The sequence below is a fragment of the Myxocyprinus asiaticus genome, chromosome 20 (assembly GCF_019703515.2).
Source record: "Myxocyprinus asiaticus isolate MX2 ecotype Aquarium Trade chromosome 20, UBuf_Myxa_2, whole genome shotgun sequence".
Classification (NCBI taxonomy): domain Eukaryota; kingdom Metazoa; phylum Chordata; class Actinopteri; order Cypriniformes; family Catostomidae; genus Myxocyprinus; species Myxocyprinus asiaticus.
This window is the reverse complement of record NC_059363.1, coordinates 16107196-16132927: the sequence shown is the minus strand read 5'-3', so window position 1 is coordinate 16132927 and position 25732 is coordinate 16107196. Positions and strand designations below refer to the sequence as shown.

General features: G+C 37.9%; 1 protein-coding gene across 5 annotated transcripts in view; it reads right to left on the bottom strand.

Annotated features, from left to right (window-relative positions):
* The window catches only part of LOC127411150 (latent-transforming growth factor beta-binding protein 1-like), a 161288-nt gene that overhangs the window by 44123 nt on the left and 91433 nt on the right, over positions 1-25732 (bottom strand). For 3 of the 5 annotated variants that reach the window (XR_007892224.1, XM_051646504.1, XM_051646505.1), the window contains exons 9-17: positions 25037-25114; positions 20245-20367; positions 17915-18082; positions 15226-15441; positions 10880-10899; positions 9416-9518; positions 8236-8322; positions 7194-7319; positions 4280-4405 (exon numbers count right to left, since the gene is read on the bottom strand). Coding sequence is in view for 4 of the 5 variants with exons in the window: in XM_051646504.1 (XP_051502464.1) it covers positions 4280-4405; positions 7194-7319; positions 8236-8322; positions 9416-9518; positions 10880-10899; positions 15226-15441; positions 17915-18082; positions 20245-20367; positions 25037-25114 (1047 nt within the window). In the remaining variant the exon portion in view is untranslated. The remainder of the gene's footprint in view (positions 1-4279; positions 4406-7193; positions 7320-8235; positions 8323-9415; positions 9519-10879; positions 10900-15225; positions 15442-17914; positions 18083-20244; positions 20368-25036; positions 25115-25732) is intronic. The other 2 variants (XM_051646507.1, XM_051646506.1) reach the window with 2 other exon arrangements.

Below are 25732 nucleotides of genomic sequence, written 5' to 3'. Positions count from 1 at the left end.
GGGTCCAGGGGTCTGTGGAAAATTTTATATAAAAATAAATAAATACATTGAACAGTACTCTAATAATGGGTAAAGATATATATATATATATATATATATATATATACACAGTATTCCCTGGCAGAAATTGTGAAATTTTGGCATTGATTTTGAAAATATGACTGATCATGCAAAAAAAATATTCCTTAAAAAAAGTCTTTTATTTAAGGATAGTGATCATATGAAGCCATTTATTATCACATAGTTGTGTTGGCTCCTTTTTAAATCATAATGATCAGAAATTACTCAAATGGCCCTGATCAAAAGTTTACATACCCTTGAATGTTTGGCCTTGTTACAGACACACAAGGTGACACACACAGGTTTAAATGGCAATTAAAGGTTAATTTCCCACACCTGTGGCTTTTTAAATTGCAATTAGAGTCTGTGTATAAATAGTCAATGAGTTTGTTAGCTCTCATGTGGATGCACTGAGCAGGCTAGATACTGACCCATGGGGAGCAGAAAGGAACTGCCAAAAGACCTGTGTAACAAGGTAATGGAACTTTATAAAGATGGAAAAGGATATAAAAAGATATCCAAAGCCTTGAAAATGCCAGTCAGTACTGTTCAATCACTTATTAAGAAGTGGAAAATTTGGGGATCTCTTGATACCAAGCCAAGGTCAGGTAGACCAAGAAAGATTTCAGCCAGAAAACTGCCAGAAGAATTGTTCGGGATACAAAGAAAAACCCACAGGTAACCTCAGGAGAAATACAGGCTGCTCTGGAAAAAGACGGTGTGGTTGTTTCAAGGAGCACAATACGACGATACTTGAACAAAAATGAGCTGCATGGTCAAGTTGCCAGAAAAAAGCCTTTACTGCGCCAATGCCACAAAAAAGCCTGGTTACAATATGCCCAACAACACCTTGACACGCCTCACAGCTTCTGGCACACTGTAATTTGGATTAACGAGACCAAAATAGAGCTTTATGGTCACAACCATAAGCGCTATGTTTGGAGAGGGGTCAACAAGGCCTATAGTGAAAAGAATACCATCCCCACTGTGAAGCATGGTGGTGGCTCACTGATGTTCTGGGGGTGTATAAGCTCTAAAGGCATGGGAATCTTGTGAAAATTGATGGCAAGATGAATGCAGCATGTTATCACAAAATACTGGCAGAAAATTTGCATTCTTCTGCACGAAAGCTGCGCATGGGACGCTCTTGGACTTTCCAGCATGACAATGACCCTAAGCACAAGGCCAAGTTGGCCCTCCAGTGGTTACAGCAGAAAAAGGTGAAGGTTCTGGAGTGGCCATCACAGTCTCCTGACCTTAATATCATCAAGCCACTCTGGGGAGATCTCAAACATGCGGTTCATGCAAGACGACCAAAGACTCTGCATGACCTGGAGGCATTTTGCCAAGATGAATGGGCAGCTATACCACCTGCAAGGATTTTGGGCCTCATAGATAAATATTACAAAAGACCGCACGCTGTCATTGATGCTAAAGGGGGCAATACACAGTATTAAGAACAAAGGGTATGCAGACTTTTGAACAGGGGTCATTTCATTTTTTTCTTTGTTGCCATGTTTTGTTTTATGATTGCGCCATTCTGTTATAACCTACAGTTGAATATGAATCCCATAAGAAATAAAATAAATGTGTTTTGCCTGCTCACTCATGTTTTCTTTAAAAATGGTACATATATTACCAATTCTCCAAGGGTATGCAAACTTTTGAGCAGAACTGTACATACATACATACACATATATATATATATATACACACCGATCAGCCACAACATTAAAACCACCTGCCTAATATTGTGTAGGTCCCCCTTGTACAACAGCGCCAACCCGTATCTCAGAATAGCATTCTGAGATTATATTCTTCTCACCACAATTGTACAGAGCGGTTATCTGAGATACCGTACACTTTGTCAGTTCAAACCAGTCTGGCCATTCTCTGTTGACCTCTCTCATCAACAAGGCACTTCCATCCACAGAACTGCCACTCACTGGATGTTTTTTGTTTTTGGCACTATTCTGAGTAAATTCTAGAGACTGTTGTGCATGAAAATCCCAGGAGATCAGCAGTTAGAGAAATACTCAACCAGCCCATCTAGCACCAACAATCATCCATGCGATTATCTAATCAGCCAATTGTGTGGCAGCAGTGCAGTGCACAAAATCATGCAGATACGGGTCAGGAGCTTCAGTTAATGTTCACATCAACCATCAGAATGGGGAAAAATGTGATCTCAGTGATTTGGACCGTGGCATGATTGTTGGTGCCAGACGGGCTGGTTTGAGTATTTTCGGGCTGGTATAGTAATCAAAATACCTTTTGAATGTAACTGTATTCTAATAACCAATTATTTTAATTGTAACTGTAGTGGAATACAGTTATTTATATTTTGTATTTTAAATACGTAATCCCGTTACATGTATTCCGTTACTCCCCAACCCTGTGTAAATATATATATATATATATATATATATATATATATATATATATATATGTATATACACACACTACCAGTCAAAAGTTTTGAAACACTTGACTGAAATGTTTCTCATGATCTTAAAAATCTTTTGATCTGAAGGCGTATGCTTAAATGTTTGAAATTAGTTTTGTAGACAAAAATATCATTGTGCTACCATATTAATTTATTTCATTATAAAACTAAAATGTAATAAAAAAAATAAAAAACGTTTTTGAAATTGATGACTTGGACCAAATAATAAAGAAAAACAGCCAATAAGTGCCCAACATAGATGGGAACTCCTTCAATACTGTTTAAAAAGCATCCCAGGGTGATACCTCAAGAAGTTGGTTGAGAAAATGTCAAGAGTACATGTCTGCAAATTCTAGGCAAAGGGTGACTACTTTGAAGATGCTAAAATATAACACAGTTTTGATTTTTTTTTTAGTCACAACATAATTCCCATAGTTCTATTTATGTTATTCCATAGTTTTGATGACTTTACTATTATTCTAAAATGTGAAAAAATTATAATAAACAATGAGTAAGTGTTTCAAAACTTTTGACCGATAGTGTATATATATATATATATATATGTGTGTGTGTGTGTGTGTGTGTGTGTAGTCTTTATAATATCCCACTTACAGCATAAAGGGCTCTTTATATATGAAAATGTATGGCTGCCTTTATATTGTTTGAAGGGAGTCTCTCGCAAGAGGGGTCCTCTGCATTAAAAAGTTCTTAAAAGTTCTTAGTCTCTAGAATTTACTGTGAATGGTGTCAAAAACAAAAAACATCCAGTGAGTGGCAGTTTTGTGGACAGAAATGTTACAGAAATACTCAAACAAGCCCGTCTGGCACCAACAATCATCCATGAGATTATCTAATCAGCCAATAGTGTGGCAGCAGTGCAGTGCATAAAATCATACAGATACGGGTCAGGAGCTTCAGTTAATGTTCACATCAACATGGTATGTCAATACCTCTTTCTCCTTCCTACACAAACCTCAGAATGTGTCACAGGGAGGTGGTTTCTACCTCATCTGCTAACCCCCAAAACCAGCTAATGACACACATATATACAGGATATGTGTGGAGCTGAGAAAGAGACAGAGCTCTGTTTGTATTTGGACGACCACATTGTGGTATAGGACCAAAAACAGACTTCATGTGCGCTGATACCTCTCAATCAAAATCAGAGCCAATAGAGCAGAGAAGAGGAGCGATAAGAGAACATGAGGAAAAATACTGACGGTTGATGGTAAAAGATGATTAAAATATGAACATTTACTGTATCTTATTTTATTTCCAGACTTTTGATACATTTATTAAGAGCATGGGTGCTAAATGGGCCTTTACACATACAGTGTTCTTGTTTTCCAATGACATGAGCAACCGTGATCACTGGCAATGTGACAAAGTTTATCAGAGCTCCAATTTACATAAATGAGCAGCAAAATAATGCAGCACTAGCCAATGGGAGTGCAGACTGTGATCCACCGCCTGAAACAATTGTATACAGCTGGCTAGAATAAACGTCTAGTAGCAACCAACAGCACAGATACTCTGTAACTTTCAGTGATTAAATCGTTGTTTACTGCTAGGCCACTGTTGAAGCAGAGCTAAATCTTACAAAAAAAGAAGAAAAAAAAGAAGTAAAATTTTGAAAATAGTACATTCTAATTCTGACCATCCAAAATGTTAATTGACATTGTCAGTCCTACTACTGAGCCTTGACTCAGTTAGTGTGTGTGTGTCTGTGTGTGTACATGGGTGAGTTTGTGTGGGCTATAGTGTTGCAATTACCGGAGCAGCTGGTGCCCTCCTCGTTAAGCATGAAGCCAGGCTCGCACGCACACAGGAAACTGCCTGGAATGTTCTGACAGTGACCATTGGCACACAAACTCGGGATCTCTACGCACTCGTCAATATCTGTCAAAAATAATTAAGTTATCAATATTTAATAGCTCTGATTGATTTACTACTGAATTCATGGATGCACATTTACTTTTTAACAACTTTAGTCACCGTTTGGATTTAAATAATGGTTATGATCTGGGGTTGTTTCAGTTGGTGATTTGCTGGAGAAGACTTTACAGAGTGGTTCGACTATCCCGTCGTCACTGCCTTTAGCTTTGATTACGGTGCGCATTCGTCATGGCATTGTTTCGACAACCTTATGCAAGGTCACAACATTTATTTCCGCTCAGAGCTGCATTAATTTTTGGCCGAGATCTTGTACTGACGACGGGAGAGTCAAACCACTCCGTAAATTCTTCTCCAGCACATCCCAAAGACTTTCAATGGGGTTAAGGTCCGGACTCTGTGGTGGCCAATTCATGTGTGAAAATGATTCCTCATGCTCCCTGAACCACTCTTTCACAATTTGAGCCCGTTAAATCTTGGCATTGTCGTCCTGGAATATGCCTGTGCCGTAAGGGAAGAAAAAATCCATTGATGAAATAACCTGGTCATTCAGTACATTCAGGTACTCAGCTGACTTCATTTTATTGCCGCATAATATTGCTGAGTCTAGACCTGACCAACTGAAGCATCCCCAGATCATAACCCTTATTTAAATCCAAACGGCGATTTTTTTTTTGGGCCAGGCAGTGTATATTGTATATATGTAAATGCGCAACTATTGTCATCTGAACCACTGTCAAAATCAAAACCGCGAAGGAGAGACCTAGCATGTGCGCGATAGACACTAAAAGAAGGACCTGGCCATTCAGCAAGATTTAGTCAGCTTGTAGAGACTGAACGGCAGCCAGAGAAAATAATATTTTTGAGATTTTAAACTTCAGCAAATTAAACTTTAGCATTCAATAGGTTTTATATCTGTATGTATTGTGTCTAATAATGAATTGGCAATGTACACTTAAGTTTCTCTTGCCAATAAAGTTTTATATGAATTTAATCATTTGATCCTATTATTAAAAAAAGTCCATTGTAATTACAGTATGTCCACTGATTTTATGCCATGTATACACATACACATTGTATCAAATACATTGTATCATATATTCATTGTATTAAAGATTTATACCTGTAAAAATGTCTAATAACTAAATAAATATTGATTTAAGTTCTTTGAAACAAGGTATAAAGCAAATATATTTATGATGATTATGATAATGTACAGATTTTGCTCTTATGGAAAGAAATTGGTACTTTTATTCACCAAAATGGCATTCAACTGATCACAATGTATAGTCAGGACATTAATAACGTGAAAAATTACTATTATAATTTGAAAAATTGAACTACTTCAAATAGTTCTTATAAAAAAATCCTGCATGTGCAGCAATGACAGCTTTGCAGATGCTTGGCATTCTGGCTGTCAGTTTGTCCAGATACTCAGGTGACATTTCATCCCACACTTCCTGTAGCACTTGTCATAGATGTGGCTGTCTTCTAACACACCTTACAGTCTAGCTGATCCCACAAAAGCTCAATGGGGTTAAGATCCATAGCACTCTTTTCCAATTATCTGATGTCCAATGTCTGTGTTTCTCTGCCCACTCTAACCTTTTCTTTTTGTTTTTCTGTTTCAAAAGTGGCTTTTTCTTTGCAATTCTTCCCATAAGGCCTGCACCCCTGAGTCTTCTCTTTACTGTTGTACATGAATCTGGTGTTGAGCGGGTAGAATTCAATGAAGCTGTCAGCTGAGGACATGTGAGGCGTCTATTTCTCAAACTAGAGACTCTGATGTACTTATCCTTTTGTTTAGTTGTACATCTGGCCTTCCACATCTCTTTCTGTCCTTGTTAGAGCCAGTTGTCCTTTGTCTTTGAAGACTGTAGTCTACACCTTTGTATGAAATCTTCAGTTTTTTTGGCAATTTTAAGCATTGTATAGCCTTCATTCCTCAAAACAATGATTAACCTACGAGTTTCAAGAGAAAGCTGTTTCTTTTTTGCCATTTTTTACCTAATATTGACCTTAAGACATGCCAGTCTATTGCATACTGTGGAAACTCAAAAACAAACACAAAGACAATGTTAAGCTTCATTTAATGAACAAAATAGCTTTCAACTGTGTTTGATATAATGGCAAGTGATTTTCTAGTACCAAATTAGCAATTTAGCATGATTACTCAAGGATAAGGTATTGGAGTGATGGCTGCTGGAAATGGGGCCTGTCTAGATTTGATCAAAAAGGACTTTTTTCAAATAGTGATGGTGCTGTTTTTTACATCAGTAATGTCCTGACTATACTTTGTGATCATTTGAATGCCACTTTGGTGATTTAAAGTACCAATTTCCTTCCGAAACAGCAAAATCTGTACATCATTGCAAACTTTTGGCTGCCAGTGTATATATATACATTTGGGGGTATATTTGTTCAATAACACTTTTTGTAATCCATGGGGAAAAAAAGTCATACAATTTTCAACTATACGAGGGTGAATGACAGATGATCTGTAAAAGGTGCAACTCCATCAGACTTTATAATGGGAATGTGCGATTTCTGCCACAGCATTTTAGCCAAAATATTATAATTTTTTTTAACCTACAAAAATCATGACATTTAATTACCAAAGATTGCAATCACATTCCACAAAAGATGACATGTCCACCCTCAGTTTCATGCGCATGACTCTTCTAGTTGCGTTATATATGCACAAATATGTTAAATCCACTTCATAGTTTTAATAACACAGTGGCTAGTTGCAACTACAGTATCAATATTGCTAGTTTAACCTTTGACCTCTCACCTACACATGTGGTGACCTCACTGTCCATTCTATAGCCGTCGTCACAAATGCACATATAGCTATCAGGGGTGTTATAACAGATTCCTGCACCACAGATATCATGACTCACTTGACACTCGTCAACCTCTGTAACGAGAGAGAGATAGAGAGAGAGAGAGAGAGAGAGATAAAGAATGAAAGAGAAACACAGGGAGAAAGAGAGAGAGAGGGAAGGAGAGAGTGAGGTCATTTTTTGCATTAACAAAACGTAAGCAGTGCATTAAATAAACATAATGGGCAAATACATGAATAGCTACATGGACTCTTAAGTAAACAAATAACTTGCATATTACATCACTTATTGGAAGCAGACATTTATGGGCTATAAAGAGGCTGTTCTGATATGAATCTTTCATTCTCTGCGGGAAGGAAAGAATGGCTAAAGCAAACATGTTTCTGGAGAATGCGGATTACATAACTTAGTTTATTAAGCTTCTGTCAACAGTAATACTGTTAACATCCCTTTGGACTTTGGGGGGTGGGGGGAGAAGAGAGACAGAGATTTGGGGTGTTGGATGTCTGTTTGGAAAGAAGAACTAAAATATCTTTGCAACTTCTTAATTGGTCCCTTGCTTTTTGTGGCCTGTCCTGACCTGTTAAAGCATGGAACATTCTGCTTCCTGGAAATTTAATAACAAAAATAAACTTTAGATGAAGAGTCAGCAGGAGGTCAAAGACACCAAAACATCCAATAAAGTTTCATAGAGCAACTCAGTTTAATGGAGCTTTCCTCAATTAAAACTACAGAATAGCATCTGTAAATAGACATGGTCTTGAAATATGCCCACCGAAAGAAGAGAGGAGAAAGAGATGTAGAGGACGACAGGAAGAGAAGAAAGGGACAGAAAACAAACAATAGATGTCTGAGGAAAAAAACTGGTGTTTACTGTCCATTCCGATATCAATAATGCCTCCATTAATCTCTCGAATAATCTTCATTTGAAATGAGAAGAATCAAGTTAAACGTGACGGATGGAGGGACTGACGGATGGATGGGACTCACCTGCCAGCTGTGTTGGGGAGATGTCCTGACTTGCACTGGAAGGCAGAATTGCCACTGGGGCAGGAGGTGACACCTTCTCCACCACCTCTGGAGAGTGACAATGAACAAGGGAGCATAGGAGGAGAGAGAAAAGAGATGTATAACGTTCCATAATCCACTCAGATTTTCATTCAAGTTCTGTAGTGTGTCATGGATGAGATAAAACAGCAAGAATCATCAAAATTTCAAAGAATCTTTCTGAAAATGTTAAATAGACTCTGAATACATATTGTCTTGCAGCACTGCAGCAGATCACAAATCAACTCATCAATGTCACCTTCTGGATGTGTAAGTTAAGGCCACTTCAACAGATGAGATGAAATGAACAACTTTATCTTATTTAAACGGCTCCATTCAGGTCACAAAGACATCAGAACTCTTCGTTTACTGTAAGAGGTGAACTGATAGACAGAAGACATTGTTTGGATGGGATAGAGAGACAGGTGGAAAGTGTTTGGAGGTGAAAAGGTATTTGAAGGTGGACAGATGGAGAAATGTTTGAAAGGGGAAAGGTGGACAGGTGGACAAGTTTTCAGAGGTGGATAGGTGTTTGGAGGTGAAAGGTGGACAGGTTTTTGGAAGGGAACAGGTAAACTGGTGGATACATGTTTGTAGAGTGAAAGGTAGACTGGTGAACAATTGTTTGGATAGGAACATGTAGACAGAAGACAGGTACAGTATTTGGAAGTGATCCAACTTTTCCTGAACGTCTAAGTGTCCCCCGATTTATACAAGCAGCCTGTTTTCGTTTTCCGGTCTTCAGTGTTTTCACTCGCATCGACATATGTTCTTAGCAGATAATGTTAGTTTTTAGTGTGTTAAATTTGTACAAATTGGCAAAAAAGCATGTGGCTCAATTGTGCCGATACTTTACAGAGTCGTGGTGACCATCTTTGCTTCACCCTTCACGAGTGGGTGGATGACATAAATCTACGGCCCAAGGTGTTTGGAGGGGACCAAGAAGAAAGGTGGATGGATGTTTGGAAGGAAACAGACAGATAGAGACAAGAGATTGCAGTGTGATAGGAGGACAGAGGACATGTGTTTAAAGAAGAGACAGGTAGATAAGTGGACAGGTGTATGATAAGGGGCATGTGAAATGGTATTTTCAGGGATATGCATGTTCAAGTGGGATTGAGACCTGGGAGGGCAGGCTCCATCCTGATTGTAGACACCCCGGGTGACAGCTGGGCCTGTCCGGGCTGTACTACAGCCCTATCAACACCCATATAGGTAAAAATCTCCTTCAAATGAATAAGAAACAAAGGACAGACACATATACACACACAGACAAACATACAAACATACAGTAAGCAACTGATCCATAATAAGGTCTGGCAAGTTTTGGGGCATTTAAAGCAAAAGGCTAAGCGATTCAGTCTGCTTCTGCTCATCTCTTTTCTCTTTTTCTCGCTTGTGCAGGGCGATCATGCTGGTTTGAGTTCTGCAGTGAGATAAGTTCTGATCGCATGGAGTGTTAAAGTGGGCAGAGCTTTAAAAAACCTTTACAGCTGAGTGGAAGAAAGCAAGACGCAATTTCAGATCTCCAATCCTGCTCTCTCTCTCTCTCTCTCTCTCTCTCTCTCTCTCTCTCTGTCACACACTCACACAAACATAGCAACTCTCTTGACAGTTAAGGTTTTCGGAGGAGAGCATTACATGCTGTTGGAGGGTGAAATGAAAAGCATTCTGATCCACACATAGACCAGAAACACTAAAATGAGCCTCCATATCTTATCTGGAAACCATGCTTTTCCTAAACTGAGCTATGAAGAGCTCTTCAAAGACCTGATCATGCAACAAGATCCTCTATAATTACATAATTATAGCGCTCACTAACAAAATTTGAATGCTAAACTTTAAATTCTTAATCGTGTTCAACCCTATTTGGAATCCATTTCACCTCTGTAATTTGATGTATTTCAAGTAAAATGTAGACATGAGTTTTGATTGAACTGTGTAAAGTGGGCATTCCATACCAGAATGCAGCCAGACCTAAAAGCGAGTTTGCTAAGACAATGCCAAAATAACTATTTGGCAATTGTTAACAATATCCAACAGCCCATGCAGTCTAAGTGATATCAGTGGAAAGTTGTGTCAGAGGGAGAGACAATTATTTCATTTGCATTAAATATTACAAAGAAATTTTTTTTTTGGGGGGGGGGTTAATGTGCACCTGTTATTGTTCACAATAAGAACAGGAACATGCATTAAAAAAAGTAAATAAAGTAATGTTGTCTTTAATTCATGTTGACTTTAAATCTAAAGCTTAAATAAAACACATATCTCTTCCTCACTCTTCACATCGATTGGATGAATATGATCACATTAAACACACAAACATTCACAACCGTCATACACACAAACACACATACTGTAAGTTATTTAGGAGCAGAATGCTGAGTTCACAGAGCAGTCATGCAGTAGTGATGATGGCATGTTGATGCTTTGAGTTTCTGCACGCATTTGCACAGGTAAAGTTTTGCTGCAGTCGTGCATTGCTGCATGTTTGCTTGCTGCATTGATGTGTGTGCGTGAAAGCATCAGCATCAGCTGTGCAGCGTATACACAACAGATCTATACTGCTGAATCAAACCCAACCTACCTGCTGCGGGACTGTGGATACTACAGCAGACCATTATGTCATATAAAAAATAAAAATGACAATAGTATCAATGATCATAAGTTCTAGAGAACTCAGAAGTTGTAGCAATGATCAATCATGAAAACACAATAGTTGCATGATTATTTTCTTTTAATTATTTCAATTTTAAAACATTTTACACTAATCGAAATTCTGTAATAACTATATACAAATGTATGATTATTATTTTTAATTTCGTGATTTACTACGTGACTTTCAGCAGTCCAATTCATCAGATAGAAACTTGTTTCAACAATGTTCATGGTGACTTTCAGTCTGGTTAAAAAAAAACAGTACAAAACTATCTACCTTTCAGAAACAGGGAGACAGAATCTGTTTCTGAATGGAAGATGCAGAAGTTGTTGTTGTTCAGCATGGTGGAAAAAGCAGTGAGACCTGATGCAAGAGCCAAAGAAGTCTATCTGACACTTATATGCATTGACCAACAATTAAAAATAGCACATAAATCTCCCAGAGTAATAGGTTAATTTATGTATCTGTCGAGTACTTAAATAGACTAAATTACCAAAATGTCCAATCCTATACAACAGAGCTGACAACTGTACATCTGAATACAAAACAATAATAATAATTAAAAAAAAAAAAAATCAATTTGTGAAAATTATTTGTTTGTTTTCACAAATAGATTTTTTTTTATTATTGTTTTGTATTCAGATCACCTCTTATTCTCTCAAAATATTTCTTTAACACAACCACTCAAGATGAAATCCTTCAACAGAGCAATTTTGAAAAGTGACTTTTAAAGCTATGGCCAGGTTTCCCAGCAACAGGACAAAAACTTAATAAAGACCAAGGACAAATTCTTTCTCTCAGAACCTGGCCCACCTCCACCGCACTTTTCAGCTGCACAAAGCTTTTATGGGCTGCTTTTTGCAGAGAGGCTATAAAAATCTGTGCAGTTCATTTTGTGAGAGAGCATTGAAAGGAGAAAATATGATGTGATGCGCTGATCTTTTGGAATTCTTCATTAGTTTTGACTTTGGTTTGCAAGGTGGAAGCAATGGCAGCAACACTAATGACTCTCTTGCTCTATCTTTCTCTGCCAAAGGACAACTGACCTGTGTATTCACTTTCAATAGGAACAACAGTGTCTTGGCTACATTTTGGCCATCTCAGTCTTTGCCAGACCAATGCCAGGTCTCATTCCATTGCCTGGTGCCAAGCGTGGATGTGATGACATTTAAAAGAGGTGTAGAAAAGAAGGATAGGGAAGAGAGTGAAAGAGTTAAAAAAGGTGACCTAGGGTGATTTTGTGTTATGTCTAGCTTTTAGGTATAGATGGGTCTGCTTCAAAAACTGCGTTCAGGCAGAGTGTCATGTGAACAAACTTTGGATCACAAACCAAACCTGGTAATTTTCCATAACTGTTTTCATTTGTGGTATTCAACATACGTAACAGACTCAACGTAGCAGAACTGCAAATTTTTTTAAAGAAATGAATGCCATTTTTTATTATTACAAACAGTAGGCTACAATACATTGGAGTAGCTGACACTCTGAACAGTATCACAACAACAGTTTTGGTGGGAAAAAGAAATTGTGTATTGAAGGTCACAGTTTGCTAAAGTCACAAAAAATTAACTCTAAAACAAAATATGATTTAAAAAAATCAAGATGTTTATAATCAGTGGCTCCCTAAACCATCAGTGAGTAAGCCGAAAGTAAGTAACAGTACTAATTACAGCTGAAACGATGAGTCCATGTTATCGACAACGTTAACAATAAAACATTTTCAAATAGTCGTTTGATCTCATTTAACATAACATGAGATCACATTAAACTCTAATGATGATGCGAGAAAACAGCACTGCAGTTTGCACCTGACTGAGGAGATGAAGAATTACATAGCTCAAACAGCTTCAGGTGATGCAGATTGCAAATTATGAGGGAATTATAATGCAAAAATACAAAATAAGTAAATACAGAAGCACACTCGTTGTGGAATAAGTGGAGCTGGAGCTGCCGCTCCGCTGAAGCAAAACTTGCACGTTGATCGTCTTTAAAGGAACACCCCAGCGTTACATCTTTAATGCAGTTATATTTAATGCATTATAGCTTTTTTAAAGTTCAAATAATATGGAAGCAGCTCATGTAATAACTACAAACTCCGAAAGAGATTGAAACTGCACCCGGCTAAGGCACACTCTGGCATGGGGATGCTAATCCCTCGAGCATGCATGCTTAATGCAGCTAGATTATAACGTGATGGCTCGCGACTTATTGACTCCTAATATATGTCACTGTGCATTTCTTATTGTGAAGAAAATTGGCAATATAAGAGAAAGTTTAAGTTAAAGATGGATTGAAGTGAACAGAAAGGTGAGAGAGGGTAATCTTCGCCCCATTATACACGGCAACAAAATACGTTTTTGATTTGTTTTTGTTTTGGCTTGTTTTCTGATATAAATATCTAAGGGGCCGTTTACACGTCATCGTTTTCAACTAAAAATGGAATATTTTGCATGCGTTTTGGCTGTTTGTTTACACGACAATGGCGTTTTGGGGCCTGAAAACGCAAACTTTGGAAAACGGGTTTCAAAGTGCAAATTTTTGTAAACGATGCCGTTATCGTCTCCGTGTAAACATACAAAAATGCGAATCTGTGAAAACGATGACGTCATGCGCACGTGTATTACGTGTTCAGTCTATAGGCATGCGCGCGAGTACTTCAAAACAACGTGAGAGACATTCAAAACCACAATGGCAGACTACAGGACTCTGTTTGTGCTGCTCAAGATTTTGAGTTTATTGACGCTTCTCCAGCAAAGTGTAGATTTACTGCATCACTACTACTTCGACCAGCGATCACCATCTTTATTGTTTGTATTCACTGCTCTGTGGAAGAATGCTTATGTGCGCAGGCATGTAGTGTTTCTTTACAAAGTGACATCGCCAACTACTGGCCTGGCATGCATAATACAGCGTTTTTAGTCGTTTTTGCAGATCCGTGTGAACAGGGATCGTTTTGACAGCGTTGTCGTCTGTACGTGAAACTTTTCAAAAACGCAAAGGAAAAACTTTTCCGTATCTAGTACATTGCTGTCGTGTAAACATACCCTAAAACTCCTTTAAAACAATGTTTTTTTTCTTTAGCAGCTACACTGCAGAAGAAAAAAACTGTTATCTAAGAATGTTGAATATAATATTAAAAATACAAATATTTTTAAATATCTAAAAATCCTTTAAAAAAAGATGCATTCACCTGAGCAGCATATAAGATATTTAGATTTGCTTTTAGAGAATAGATCTTGAATATAAGTATATTTTGTCTTTACTGCACTCGCAGAATTATAACCAAGTGAAAAAAATACACATATACAAAATACACTTATATTTAAGATACATTCTCTTAAAGCAAGTCTAAATATCCTATATGTTGCTTCTCAAGTAAATGTATCATGTTTTAAGGATTTTTAAACAATTTTAAATGGAAAACAAAGCAAAAACACTTGATAACAATAGGATTTTTTGCAGTGAATTTCTTTACTGAATTAAACTTAATAAAAAGTAGTTTTTTTCCCCTTTAATTCAGTGAATGTCATTTAGAGGTATTTTTAAAAGATGATTTTGTCCTCTTTATTGTTAGTAAGCACATTTAATACTACCTTTTAAGTCAGGGCAAAAACTGAATAATCAGTTAAGAGCTAATGATTAATTGTTGCAATAATCGCCGAATAGTCGAATAATCTTTCTAATAATCATTGGATTAATCGATTATCAAAATAATCATTAGTTGCAGCCCTAGTACCAATAGCATTTCCACTATAAAACTGTGTGGTACGGTATGATTACAAACTCTTCCCCGCATGGATTTCTCAACACAGTTAGCTACCCATACTCAGGAAAAGAAAATCTATGCTGGTGGGATGGCTTTAGTGGCGTAGCAAATCATGATTATTCACTTGGCAGTTATTGTCATTCTAATCCTGATTTCACAGCACCATAATTAAAAAAGAAACCATGACTGTGTCCACGAGCCCAGATTGATATAGAACGGCATGATTCAGCGATGGTGACCATTCAGCCTGATGATGGAAATGCACCTTTGGATACTTGTCATTTAATAACTTGTATCCAAAGCAACTTCCAGTACACAGTAATAACACTGTGGACAGATATATTTCACAAAAAAGGATAACATTTTCTAGTGCCAGCAAAATGTCCAAAACTGAAATCTGAAACAGCCTAAAGATAAGAGAATAGACATGATAAAATATCTAAGGGACTTTTTTTACTTACTGTTATCTCCTCTTTCTGAATAGTGGTTAATAACTTATGTGACTCACCAGGTGCCTGCCTCTCTGTGAAGCTGTGAGCTTCCACAGGCGGCAGAAGGGTGGGTAAGGGCACGGGAGGGTCCACAGGCACTTGATGTCTGATGGTAGGATTGTTCTGCCCTTGACTGTCTGTCTGGCCATGTCCAGCAGGGGGTTTGGGCTTGTAAATATATGGCGTTGTGACATGGTAACCCATTCCTCCAGGACAGATCTCTTTAAACGCAGCTATAAGAGAGAAAGAGAGAATTTTCAACATGTTCACAGCATATCTATATGTCTATCTATCCATCCATCCATCTTTCTGTCTGTCTGTCCATTTATCTTTTTGTTTGTTTGTCTGTCTGTCTGTTCAGCCATCCGTCAGTCCACCCAACTATCTGTCTGTCCGTCCGTCCGTCTGTCTTTCTGTATCTATCTATACAAGACCTGCTCTGCACACTAAAGTCCAACAATGAACCATAAACAAGAAAATATAATTACAGGGTATCTCCAGGTTCGAAGGTATGAAATGTAAGACTTTTTTAAGATTATTTAAGGCCAAATAAAAGAAATATTTAAGACCACTTTCTCAATTAAACAAATGGTTTAAAAACAAATGAAATCATTAATTAGCAGGTCTATATACACCGATCAGCCACAACGTTAAAACCACCTGCCTAATATTGTGTAGGTCCCCCTCGTGCCACCAAAACAACAGCAACCCGCATCTCAGAGTAGCATTTTGAGATGCTATTCTTCTCACCACAAATGTACAGAGTGGTTATCTGAGTTACCGTAGACTTTGTCAGTTCAAACCAGTCTGGCCATTCTCTGTTGACCTTTCTCATCAACAAGGCATTTCCATCCAAAGAACTGCCGCTCACTGGATGTTTTTTGTTTTTGGTATCATTCGGAGTAAATTCTAGAGACTGTTGTTGTGAAAATCCCAGGAGATCAGCAGTTACAGAAATACTCAAACCAGCCCATCTGGCATCAACAATCATGCCACGGTCCAAATCACTGAGATCACATTTTTTCCACATTCTGATGGTTGATGTGAACATTAACGGAAGCTCCTGACTCATATCCGCATGATTTTATGCACTGCTGCCACACTACTGGCTGATTAGATAATCGCATGGATGATTGTTGAGTATTTCTGTAACTGCTGATCTCCTGGGATTTTCATGCACAACAGTCTCTAGAATTTATTCAGAATGGTGCCAAAACAAAAAACATCCAGTGAGGGGCAGTTCGGCAGATGAAAACGCTTTGTTGATGAGAGAGGTCAACAAAGAATGGCCAGACCGGTTCGAACTGACAAAGTCTACGGTAACTCAGATAACCGCACTGTACAATTGGGGTGAGAAGAATATCTTCTCAGATTGCTATTCTGAGATGTGGGTTGGTGCTGTTTTGGTGGCACGAGGGGGACCTACACAATATTAGGCAGAAGTGATAGTTTTATCACATAGCTTGCTTAGAGAGACGAAGTATAGTGCCATTTGCATGTCAGATTAACAGGTTTATGAAGGTTTATACATCTGTAACATCTTAAGTTCAGTAAATATGTGACAACAACGTGCACTCACACTAAACTCAAGTGTTTAATAAGCTGCTAAATGCTGGCTGCACAAGATAGAGAAAGAGAGAGAGAGAGAGAGAGAGAGAGACGCAGAAGAGCTGATTTACTCGAATTCTGGAATTACAGTTCTAAACATATTTTTGAATATTAATTTGATTTATATTATCTGTATGGATTGGTTTACCAATTCTCAGCTACATGTTAAAGTGAATAAAAGTGTGCAGGGATTCCTCACATTATGAACACTGAACATACAGGAATGATTAAAATTGTGCGCAATATCTGCAATCCCGTGCCAAATTCCAGACCCATGTTAACTGGCTTATACCATTTAAGAGCTCCATGGTTTTACCCAGTCCGAAAACTCATTATTTTCAAGCCACTTGTTAAGCTTAAATTTCCCCATTGATTGATATTTGATTACTTCACCTCATAATCCAAAAAGTTTTTTTTTCCACCATATTTTAAATAAATAATTAAACAAATAAAAATAAAAACCCACACATAAATTATGGGAGTATTGCAGAAATGTCAAGGCTCATTCTGTGTGTTCCACTGGATAATGTGGGGTTGCCACATGTAACAAATCTCTCTAATACAGCCTGCAGTGAATAATCTCCTTTCCTCACTCCCCCTTCAGTCAGCGAAGCCATTAAAATTAATTTAAATAAACAAAGGCAAAAATTCTTGATCAAACATAGCAGCATAAGAAAAATCACTAAACAAAAGTAGCTTAACATCAACAAAAATCTCATCATTTTGAAAAAGTCATATAATGCATTAAAAGTATGGACGGTGCTCCATTTTTTGTTGCACAGATCTAAGTTTGGACCACTTTCCTTACCTACCAGTTATGTAAAGCAATATGTGGACATTTCACTTCATGACGGTTCATGTTGAAAGGTAAAATAAAGGTAAGAGGTGTGTATGGAAAAGAAAAATCTATGGCAGAACTACCAAAAACAGTGTGATGGCATGTAAAAGCATCTAAACAGCAGAGCTGTGGAACACACATGCAAACCACAAAGGAGTGCAGGACAGAGAGGGAATGACACTATTAGAAGAGGTGGAGTAATTTAGGTGGAACCGATAGGGGGCGTTGTTGAGGAGAGAGGTGTGTCTCAGGAAGCTTACCTGTCCCAGGTAGTGGGCAGCGGTCACAGCGAGGACCCCAGGCCTTGCCCACACTACAACAGCATAACTGTTTACTCAGCTGAGTGGACACTGGGTGCAAGCACTGCGTCCCCGAACTGACCAATCGGAAGCAAGCACCCTTCTCCTCGGGAAGAGCAGGTGTTTCAGCTGGTTACCGTGGAGGTGGAAGAAGGGAGGAAGGGGAGTGTGTGTGGCATATTACACAAACATGGGAAAGAGAGATAGAGAGAACAAAAGAGAAAGAGATTCCCTTCACCTTGTGTTCCATCCAGGGTCCAAAATGAATACTTGCCCTGAGCCAAATGTGACTTAAATATGGCTTTGGATGAGTAAATAAAATGTTACTGGGCACTTTGGCTAGTAACTTTGTTATGAACTGACGATATGACTTTATCCCAGTGGCGACAAGTGATATTTTACATGCACTTAACCACCAAAAGTGTATATAATAGTTTTTATGAGAGGTGAATTTTTTCATAGAGACTACTATATGATGCTTTTAGTAAGACAATGACCTCCACTGTTTGCTGCAAATATGAAAAGAAAAATATCTAAATGTTATGACACAAATATATTTTTAAAATAAAAATTATGCATAATAACAATAAGTATTTATGGCTAGTACATTTTCTTCACTCACTATTGGCATGTGTGGGGGAAAAAGGCAATTTTGCACCCTGGTTCAATCCAAGCACTACTAAAATGCCACAAAAAAACTGCCTCTACAACCACAATAAAAATAGAGTCGGAAGGGACACAATGTCTAAAACCATTTATGGAAAGAAATACGGTTGTTCAGAGAAAAGAAAATTCTGAGACAACAAGGAGTTTTAAAAAAGACATACAAAGTGCACCTAACAAAGCGCAAAGATGTCAGTGCAGCAGAAAGCATGTGAGAAAGGTTACACACAAAGGTTAATGTATCAGGAGGCAGTTAATATTAGACGTATGCTTAAATAAATTGAACATCAAAATTACATTAATCAAAAGTAAAACCACTAATTACAGCAGAACATTCTTCATTTTCACATAAAAAACCCCCACAAACTTTCCACTCATTCTTAAACAACAGTGACAGTTTCACAATGCTTGACTGAACATAATCCAGGACAAATAAAGTAATAATAGTAAAGTTGCAACTTGACATATTTACTGGGTGAATGTGATTTAGTGAAAGAATAGGCATGTATGAAGAACAAGTTGGTGTTGATGTGTAAAAGACTTATATTCTCTTCCAACATTCACTTTTTTTGGGACAAATTCTGGGATTTTTTTTTTTTATCAAAATATATATAACCATATAATAATATATAATTCAGCAACTTAATATATGCCAGACAAGAGCAGACTATTGCTGATGGACCTTGTCCTGCATTCATCCAATACACTATCCTTAAGCTAAAAGTCTGAGAGTTAAAAGGATTAAAAGAACTCTCTGATCTTCACTGAACAAAAGGACATGACAGCATGTTCTAGAGGTGTAATTTGGCAAGCTCTGCCTTCCGAGGAAGGTTCAGTCTCTATATTTATCACAATAAGACAGCACACTCAGGTTAAATCATTAAATCACAGAGAAAGCTTGAGTTCGTCTGTGCCACACTGACCGACTCCAGAAATTATGCCAGCACATTTCAACCTCACTGTTACATGTTTGTACCTGAACAGAAGTGAGTTTTTCTCTTTGGCAGCCACAGTTAGTGTTAGAAGCCATGTTAAACCATGCCGCTAGCTCTACTATTTAGAATGTCTTCCTGTTACTTATTGGTACGAGCTGAAGTTATTAGCTGAATTAATCTATTAAAAAATGTAGATGTCTTTAAGCAGTGAGCATGGAGACAGCAAGAAAATGCCACAGTATCAGAAATCAGACATCCATAATAGGCTGGATGAGATGAGATGAGAAGAGAAGAGAAATAGAGAGTTAGGGGAAAAAGAAGAGGAAAAAGTAGGAAATGGAAGGAGAAGAGACAAGGAAGAGAGAAGACAGTAGGAAGGGAAATAGAGAGGAAGAGAAGAGAGAGAAAATAGAAAGGAGGAAGAGAAAAAGAGAATAAAAGAAGAGAAGAAGAGAAATAGAGAAAGAGAAGAGGAGAAGAAGGGAAACAGGAAGAGAAGAGAAATAGAGAGGAAGAGAGGACAAAGGGAAATATAGAGGAAGAGAAGAGAAATAGAGAGAAATAGGAAAAAGAAGAGGAAGAGAAGAGAAAAAGAAGACAAGGAAGAGAGAGAAAGTGACGAGGATGGGAAATAGAGAAGAAGAGAAGAAGAGAAAAAGAAGGGAAACAGAGAAGAGAAGAGAAGAGACTTACGGTAGCAGGTGGAGAGTGTGGGGTCAGGCACAAAGCCTGTGTTGCAGAAACACCTGAAGCTGCCCACAGTGTTTATGCACTTTCCATTGGGACAAACACCTTGAATCTGGCATTCATTTATATCTGAGGGTGATAACAAAAATTTGTAAGCAATTATTTTTACACACTGATATGCACATTGTTTACCTACACTACCGGTCAAAAGTTTTGAAACACTTGACTGAAATGTTTCTCATGATCTTAAAAATCTTTTGATCTGAAGGCGTATGCTTAAATGTTTGAAACTGGGGGCCTGGGTAGCTCAGTAGTAAAAGAAGCTGGCTACCACACCTTGAGTTCGCTAGTTCGAACCCCAGGGCGTGCTGAGTGACTCCAGCCAGGTCTCCTAAGCAACCAAATTGGCCCAGTTGCTAGGGAGGGTAGAGTCACATGGGGTAACCTCCTCGTGGTCACTATAATGTGGTTCGTTCTCGGTAGGGTGCATGGTGAGTTGAGCGCGGATGCCGTGGTGGATGGCGTGAAGCCTCCACACACACTATGTCTCCGTGGCAACGCGCTCCACAAGCCATGTGATAAGATGCGCGGGTTGATGGTCTCAGATGCAGAGGCAACTGGGATTCATGCTCCACCACCCGGATTGAGGCGAATCACTACGCGACCACGAGGACTTAAAAGCGCACTGGGAATTGGGCATTCCAAATTGGGTGAAAAAGGGGAAAAAAAAGAATAATAAAATGTTTGAAATTAGTTTTGTAGACAAAAATATAATTGTGCCACCATATTAATTTATTTCATTATAAAACGAAAATTTAATGAAGAAAAAAAAAAAAGTTTTTGAAATTGATGACTTGGACCAAACAATAAAGAAAAGCAGCCAATAAGTGCCCAACATAGATGGGAACTCCTTCAATACTGTTTAAAACGCATCCCAGGGTGATACCTCAAGAAGTTGGTTGAGAAAATGTCAAGAGTACATGTCTGCAAATTCTAGGCAAAGGGTGACTATTTTGAAGATGCTAAAATATAACACAGTTTTGATTTATTTTGTATTTTGTTTAGTCACAACATAATTCCCATAGTTCCATTTATGTTATTCCATAGTTTTGATGACTTTACTATTATTCTAAAATGTGAAAAAAATATTATAATAAAGAATAAGTGTTTCAAAACTTTTGACCGGTAGTGTATATAATGGAGAAACATCCTGTTTGCCCTTCTATGTTATTGCTCTCAGCATGGACGATCATCTGATGCATATAGTACACAAAAAGCCAAAACAATGGCGAAATCACCAATTCCAATCTGACTGACAGCTTCTACACAATTACTGGGAGTCAATGAGGGCACATGTTTTTAATCACCAGGAAACTTGTGCTAACCAGGGAACCAAGGAAGTTGTATTTTTTAGCGTGTGAGAATCTTGAAATCAGACCAAGAAGACTGAGGAAAAAACACATGCAGCAGCTATTACATTGAAAGTACACAGAAAATGAGGATTGAGGGCAAACACAAAAGTATGTGCAACCATGTGATTTTTTTCATAGCTTTACTCATGTCTGTCTTTACACTATAGGCCACGATCTGCCATCTCAGTCAAAATCATTTGGAGAAAGAAGGTATACACACGCACACACACACTAACAGGCACACAAACACGCATTCCACCACAATAATCTTCCAAGAGGCCACTGAGTGCAAGTTAAGGGAGTGGGCATTCGTCATTCACAGGCACTTTTAGGAATATGAGAGCTTGTGCTAATAGTGTGACACAGATCCAACACATTTGCGAATGTAATGCTAATGTTTTCAAGATGACAGTGATGCACACGGAGAGAGGGCATATACTCACTCTCATACACATCCAAACATCTGCAGGATGCTGTCAAAGCTATGAAATCATGTTCCCCCCCAGAAAAAAAAAATATAAAAATCCACATAACACACTGCATAACTGAATGTGTGTTTTTAACAGATTTCTGATTCAATTCTGTTTTCCATTCTTGACAGAAAAGCAAACAAAAAAAGCATTCAAAAGTATTTACAACTTAGTTTCAGAAAATAGTAGCTACAAAACAAAATTAGGTCCAAGTAAATATGCTTATATATTAACAAAAGATAATGTACAAAATAATTAAAACAGATAAAACAAATCAGAAAATTAAAAGTAAAAACACACTCACAAATAATGTGCAAACATTGTAGCTTTAAAGCGTACAACAGTTTGTCACTGGGGAAGTACCCTCAAAGATATACCCACTGTACCTTCATTTCCACCTTAAGATAACAATATATATACCCTTTAGGGACAGATAAGACACTTAAGGTACTAGTATGTACCATTTCGGAACAGATAAGGTACTATTACTTTCCAATTGACATGTAAAGGGTATAGTGGGTTGTTTCTTTGAGGGTACAGTGACAAGCTGTGTTGTCACTTTTTTTTACAGTGAAAAAAGAACAAAAGTATCATAAAGAAAAATTTGATGACATAAAAATAGTTAAGGAGTCCCATGAAACTCACAGTCAGACTTGCTTATGACTGCATGCTGCTGTTTATGAACACATAAACCTACAACTGAGGACAACAGCATGGGCAAGAGTTCCAACATGGCCCATAAACTAGAGCTGAATGACTTATGGCAGGAAGAGAGATTCCAGAGCATCAGAACCTGGCAGGACACCCAAACAACAGGAGATTCATCCTCTTACGCAGTAAAAGCTCTGGCCTGACACAAGAAATGTCAGTGCTTTATTGGACCCTCAGGCCTGGTTATCAGGACACAGATTAAGTTCAGACTATGACTACTGGTATGTTAAATTATTAACACTAATTCTTTCCTGAAAACGTACATCTGTACAGCTAGTGGAAGTGCTGTAAACTGATGTCTGGGAGAGAAGCCCATGCCGAGATACTCATTAAGATATCGAGGTAAAATAATCCTTTGTGCTTTCAGGCCTGTGTATTTAATCTAAGATACACATTAAATCATTGAAACTATCTAGCGTCCATTCAACATACCTCCACAGAGCTTTATTAATGAAGTACAGGAATTAAGGGTGCACAAAAGTAATTTTTCCCACTTAAAGTTTTACACCTACAAAATTGCATAGTACTTTTGACCAATATACTGTGCTTTCTTATGCTATTCATTTACGCTTGTCATTTATTTGTCATTTTAACTGACAAATCATCTGACAAAATGATGAACACCCACATTACTTTATCTCTTTCATCATCTCCACCAAGATGCTCAAACAATTTATGAAAGGCGTACTTATAGTTGCTGAGATTGTACAAAGAAATTTAACATCAAAGAAACTACACATTTTCAATGATCACAAATATAAAAACAATTTTAGCTTTTTGGATAAAAACTTGGTTTTCATTCAATTCTAAGTCAATTCACAGGAGATTAAATTATTCCTTCTTATTTTTATTACATTTATTTATTATTATTTTCCTCAAGAAACTAGGTTTCATCTTGCTTAACTGCACTTAAGTATGTCTCAATGTTCCAGAATGATAGATTGGGCAAGACCAGTTCACCAGACTTCAAAATCCTGTCCCTCCAGATGCAGAGTGCCTTTGGCCAGGCCACACGCTGGGCACCTCCCCCTAACAGAGCCTGCTCGCTTTTAGCTGCGGTTCAGTTCTGGGTCTGGCAGGCTGATGCAGCTAGTGGTGGCTGCTAACAGCAGATGCATTTGGCAACTGAGGGGTGTGGTTTGTAGTGTAACAGAGAAAAAAAAGAGAAACAGGTAGAAAGACAAATAGATAGAGAGAGGGGCAAGGAAGAATACCAATATAAGCCAATACTGGCAGAATAAAAAACACCACGTAAAAAAAAAGTAAAAAAATAAATCTATGAGTTTGGTGCGGGACTATACAGTATTTTTTTTCCACTAATGGAATATGGGGGGAGTGTTTGGGACACCTGTGTGAAGACAGTCATTATTTTTTTAAATGTATGTTTGGTGACACTAGTGGTGTGAAATGGTGTGCAGAAATTACATGTGTACACAAATAACCGATGTATCAGTGTTAAGTTTTATCTCAGTTTAGTACTCTCAGACTGAGCAAAAAGCCCTGAAGGCTTTCTGGTTGCTGGCCCTAATGTGTTGGATCTCTTCTTGTTACACCTAACTACAACACAGATTAGAAAGATCTATCAAACATGTCGCCTGTCTCTCCTTCATTATTGCTCTCTTTCATTTTTTTGTGTGCCAACTCATGTTACAGAGACATAAAGAGAGAGAGAGACATAGAGATAGAGAGTGTGTCTCCTCTGTGATAGATCTGGGGTTTACATTTTGCAAATGGCAATTTAATTCAAGGAACACTAAATGGCAGTTTAGTAATGGTGTATGTGGCTAGCAGTGACAGGTAGATGCCAGTGGGGGGCGAACTGAATTATATATGTGTCACTGACAAATTTACACATACACAAACGCACACATTCAAAATGAGGTGTATCTACACCCCCCTGTTTTGAGGCTCCCACTATTTTTCATTCTTTTTATTTCTCTTTTATTTTCTGTGTTGGTGGAGTGATGACAAATCATTCTTAAACGCCCATTTCTCTGGGGATAACAAAATGAAAGACCTCTTTTTTTGTGCACCCCTCATCTGCGAGAGCAAAAATAGACAATCGATGCACAAATACACTAACATGTACAAATGCACCTCCACACACATATACACAGCTTAAATTGAGGAACACATTCATCATAAAAAACACACGTGTGCATATGCAATAAAGTATGACAAGCAGAAACAAGCCGTGGTTCTTACCAACACATCGAGTGGCATTCAATCTCTTATAGCCTTGAGGACATTCAATCATTGTAGTCGGCCGCTGCAGAGGAATCGCTTTTGGAGGAGAGAGAGAGAGAGAGAGAGAGAGAAAAAAAGAGTGAGTGAGTGAGTGACAAAGACAAAAAATAAAGCAGATTAATATACAGCTCTACAAAAGGGGGGCCTTAGAATTGGGAAAGCATAACAGGAACATGGTTTACTTCCCTCACTTTCTCTCTCTCTCTCTTGGGAAAAGACCGTTATAAAGTATATAACAGGAAGGGGGCGAGAGAAAGCCAGACACATTTGGATGAGAACAGAATGGCATTGGCACATCTAAGGGTCATATTTTGACCAGCCCAGCATTGAAAATAAAGGGGGCTGAACCTCAGACTTATTTACATCTTCATTACCTCTACACTTATGTTCGGTTACTGCCATGCAGCACTGTCTGTATTCTATTTCTGTTCTGTGCCAGTCAACGTCCTAGTAAGTGTTTGCCTACAGCTGTTGCAAACAGATCTCTGAGACAGCAGTAATATCACATCAACTTCACACTCTCTTTTCGATATTAAATCTTGTTTTGCTTTCTAAAGTTGAGTTAACACCCACATAATTAAAAGTGTTAGATGAAGAAAGCACACTTTTCAAGGGATGGAATAACATTTTAATGGCATTTAAAGATTGAAACAA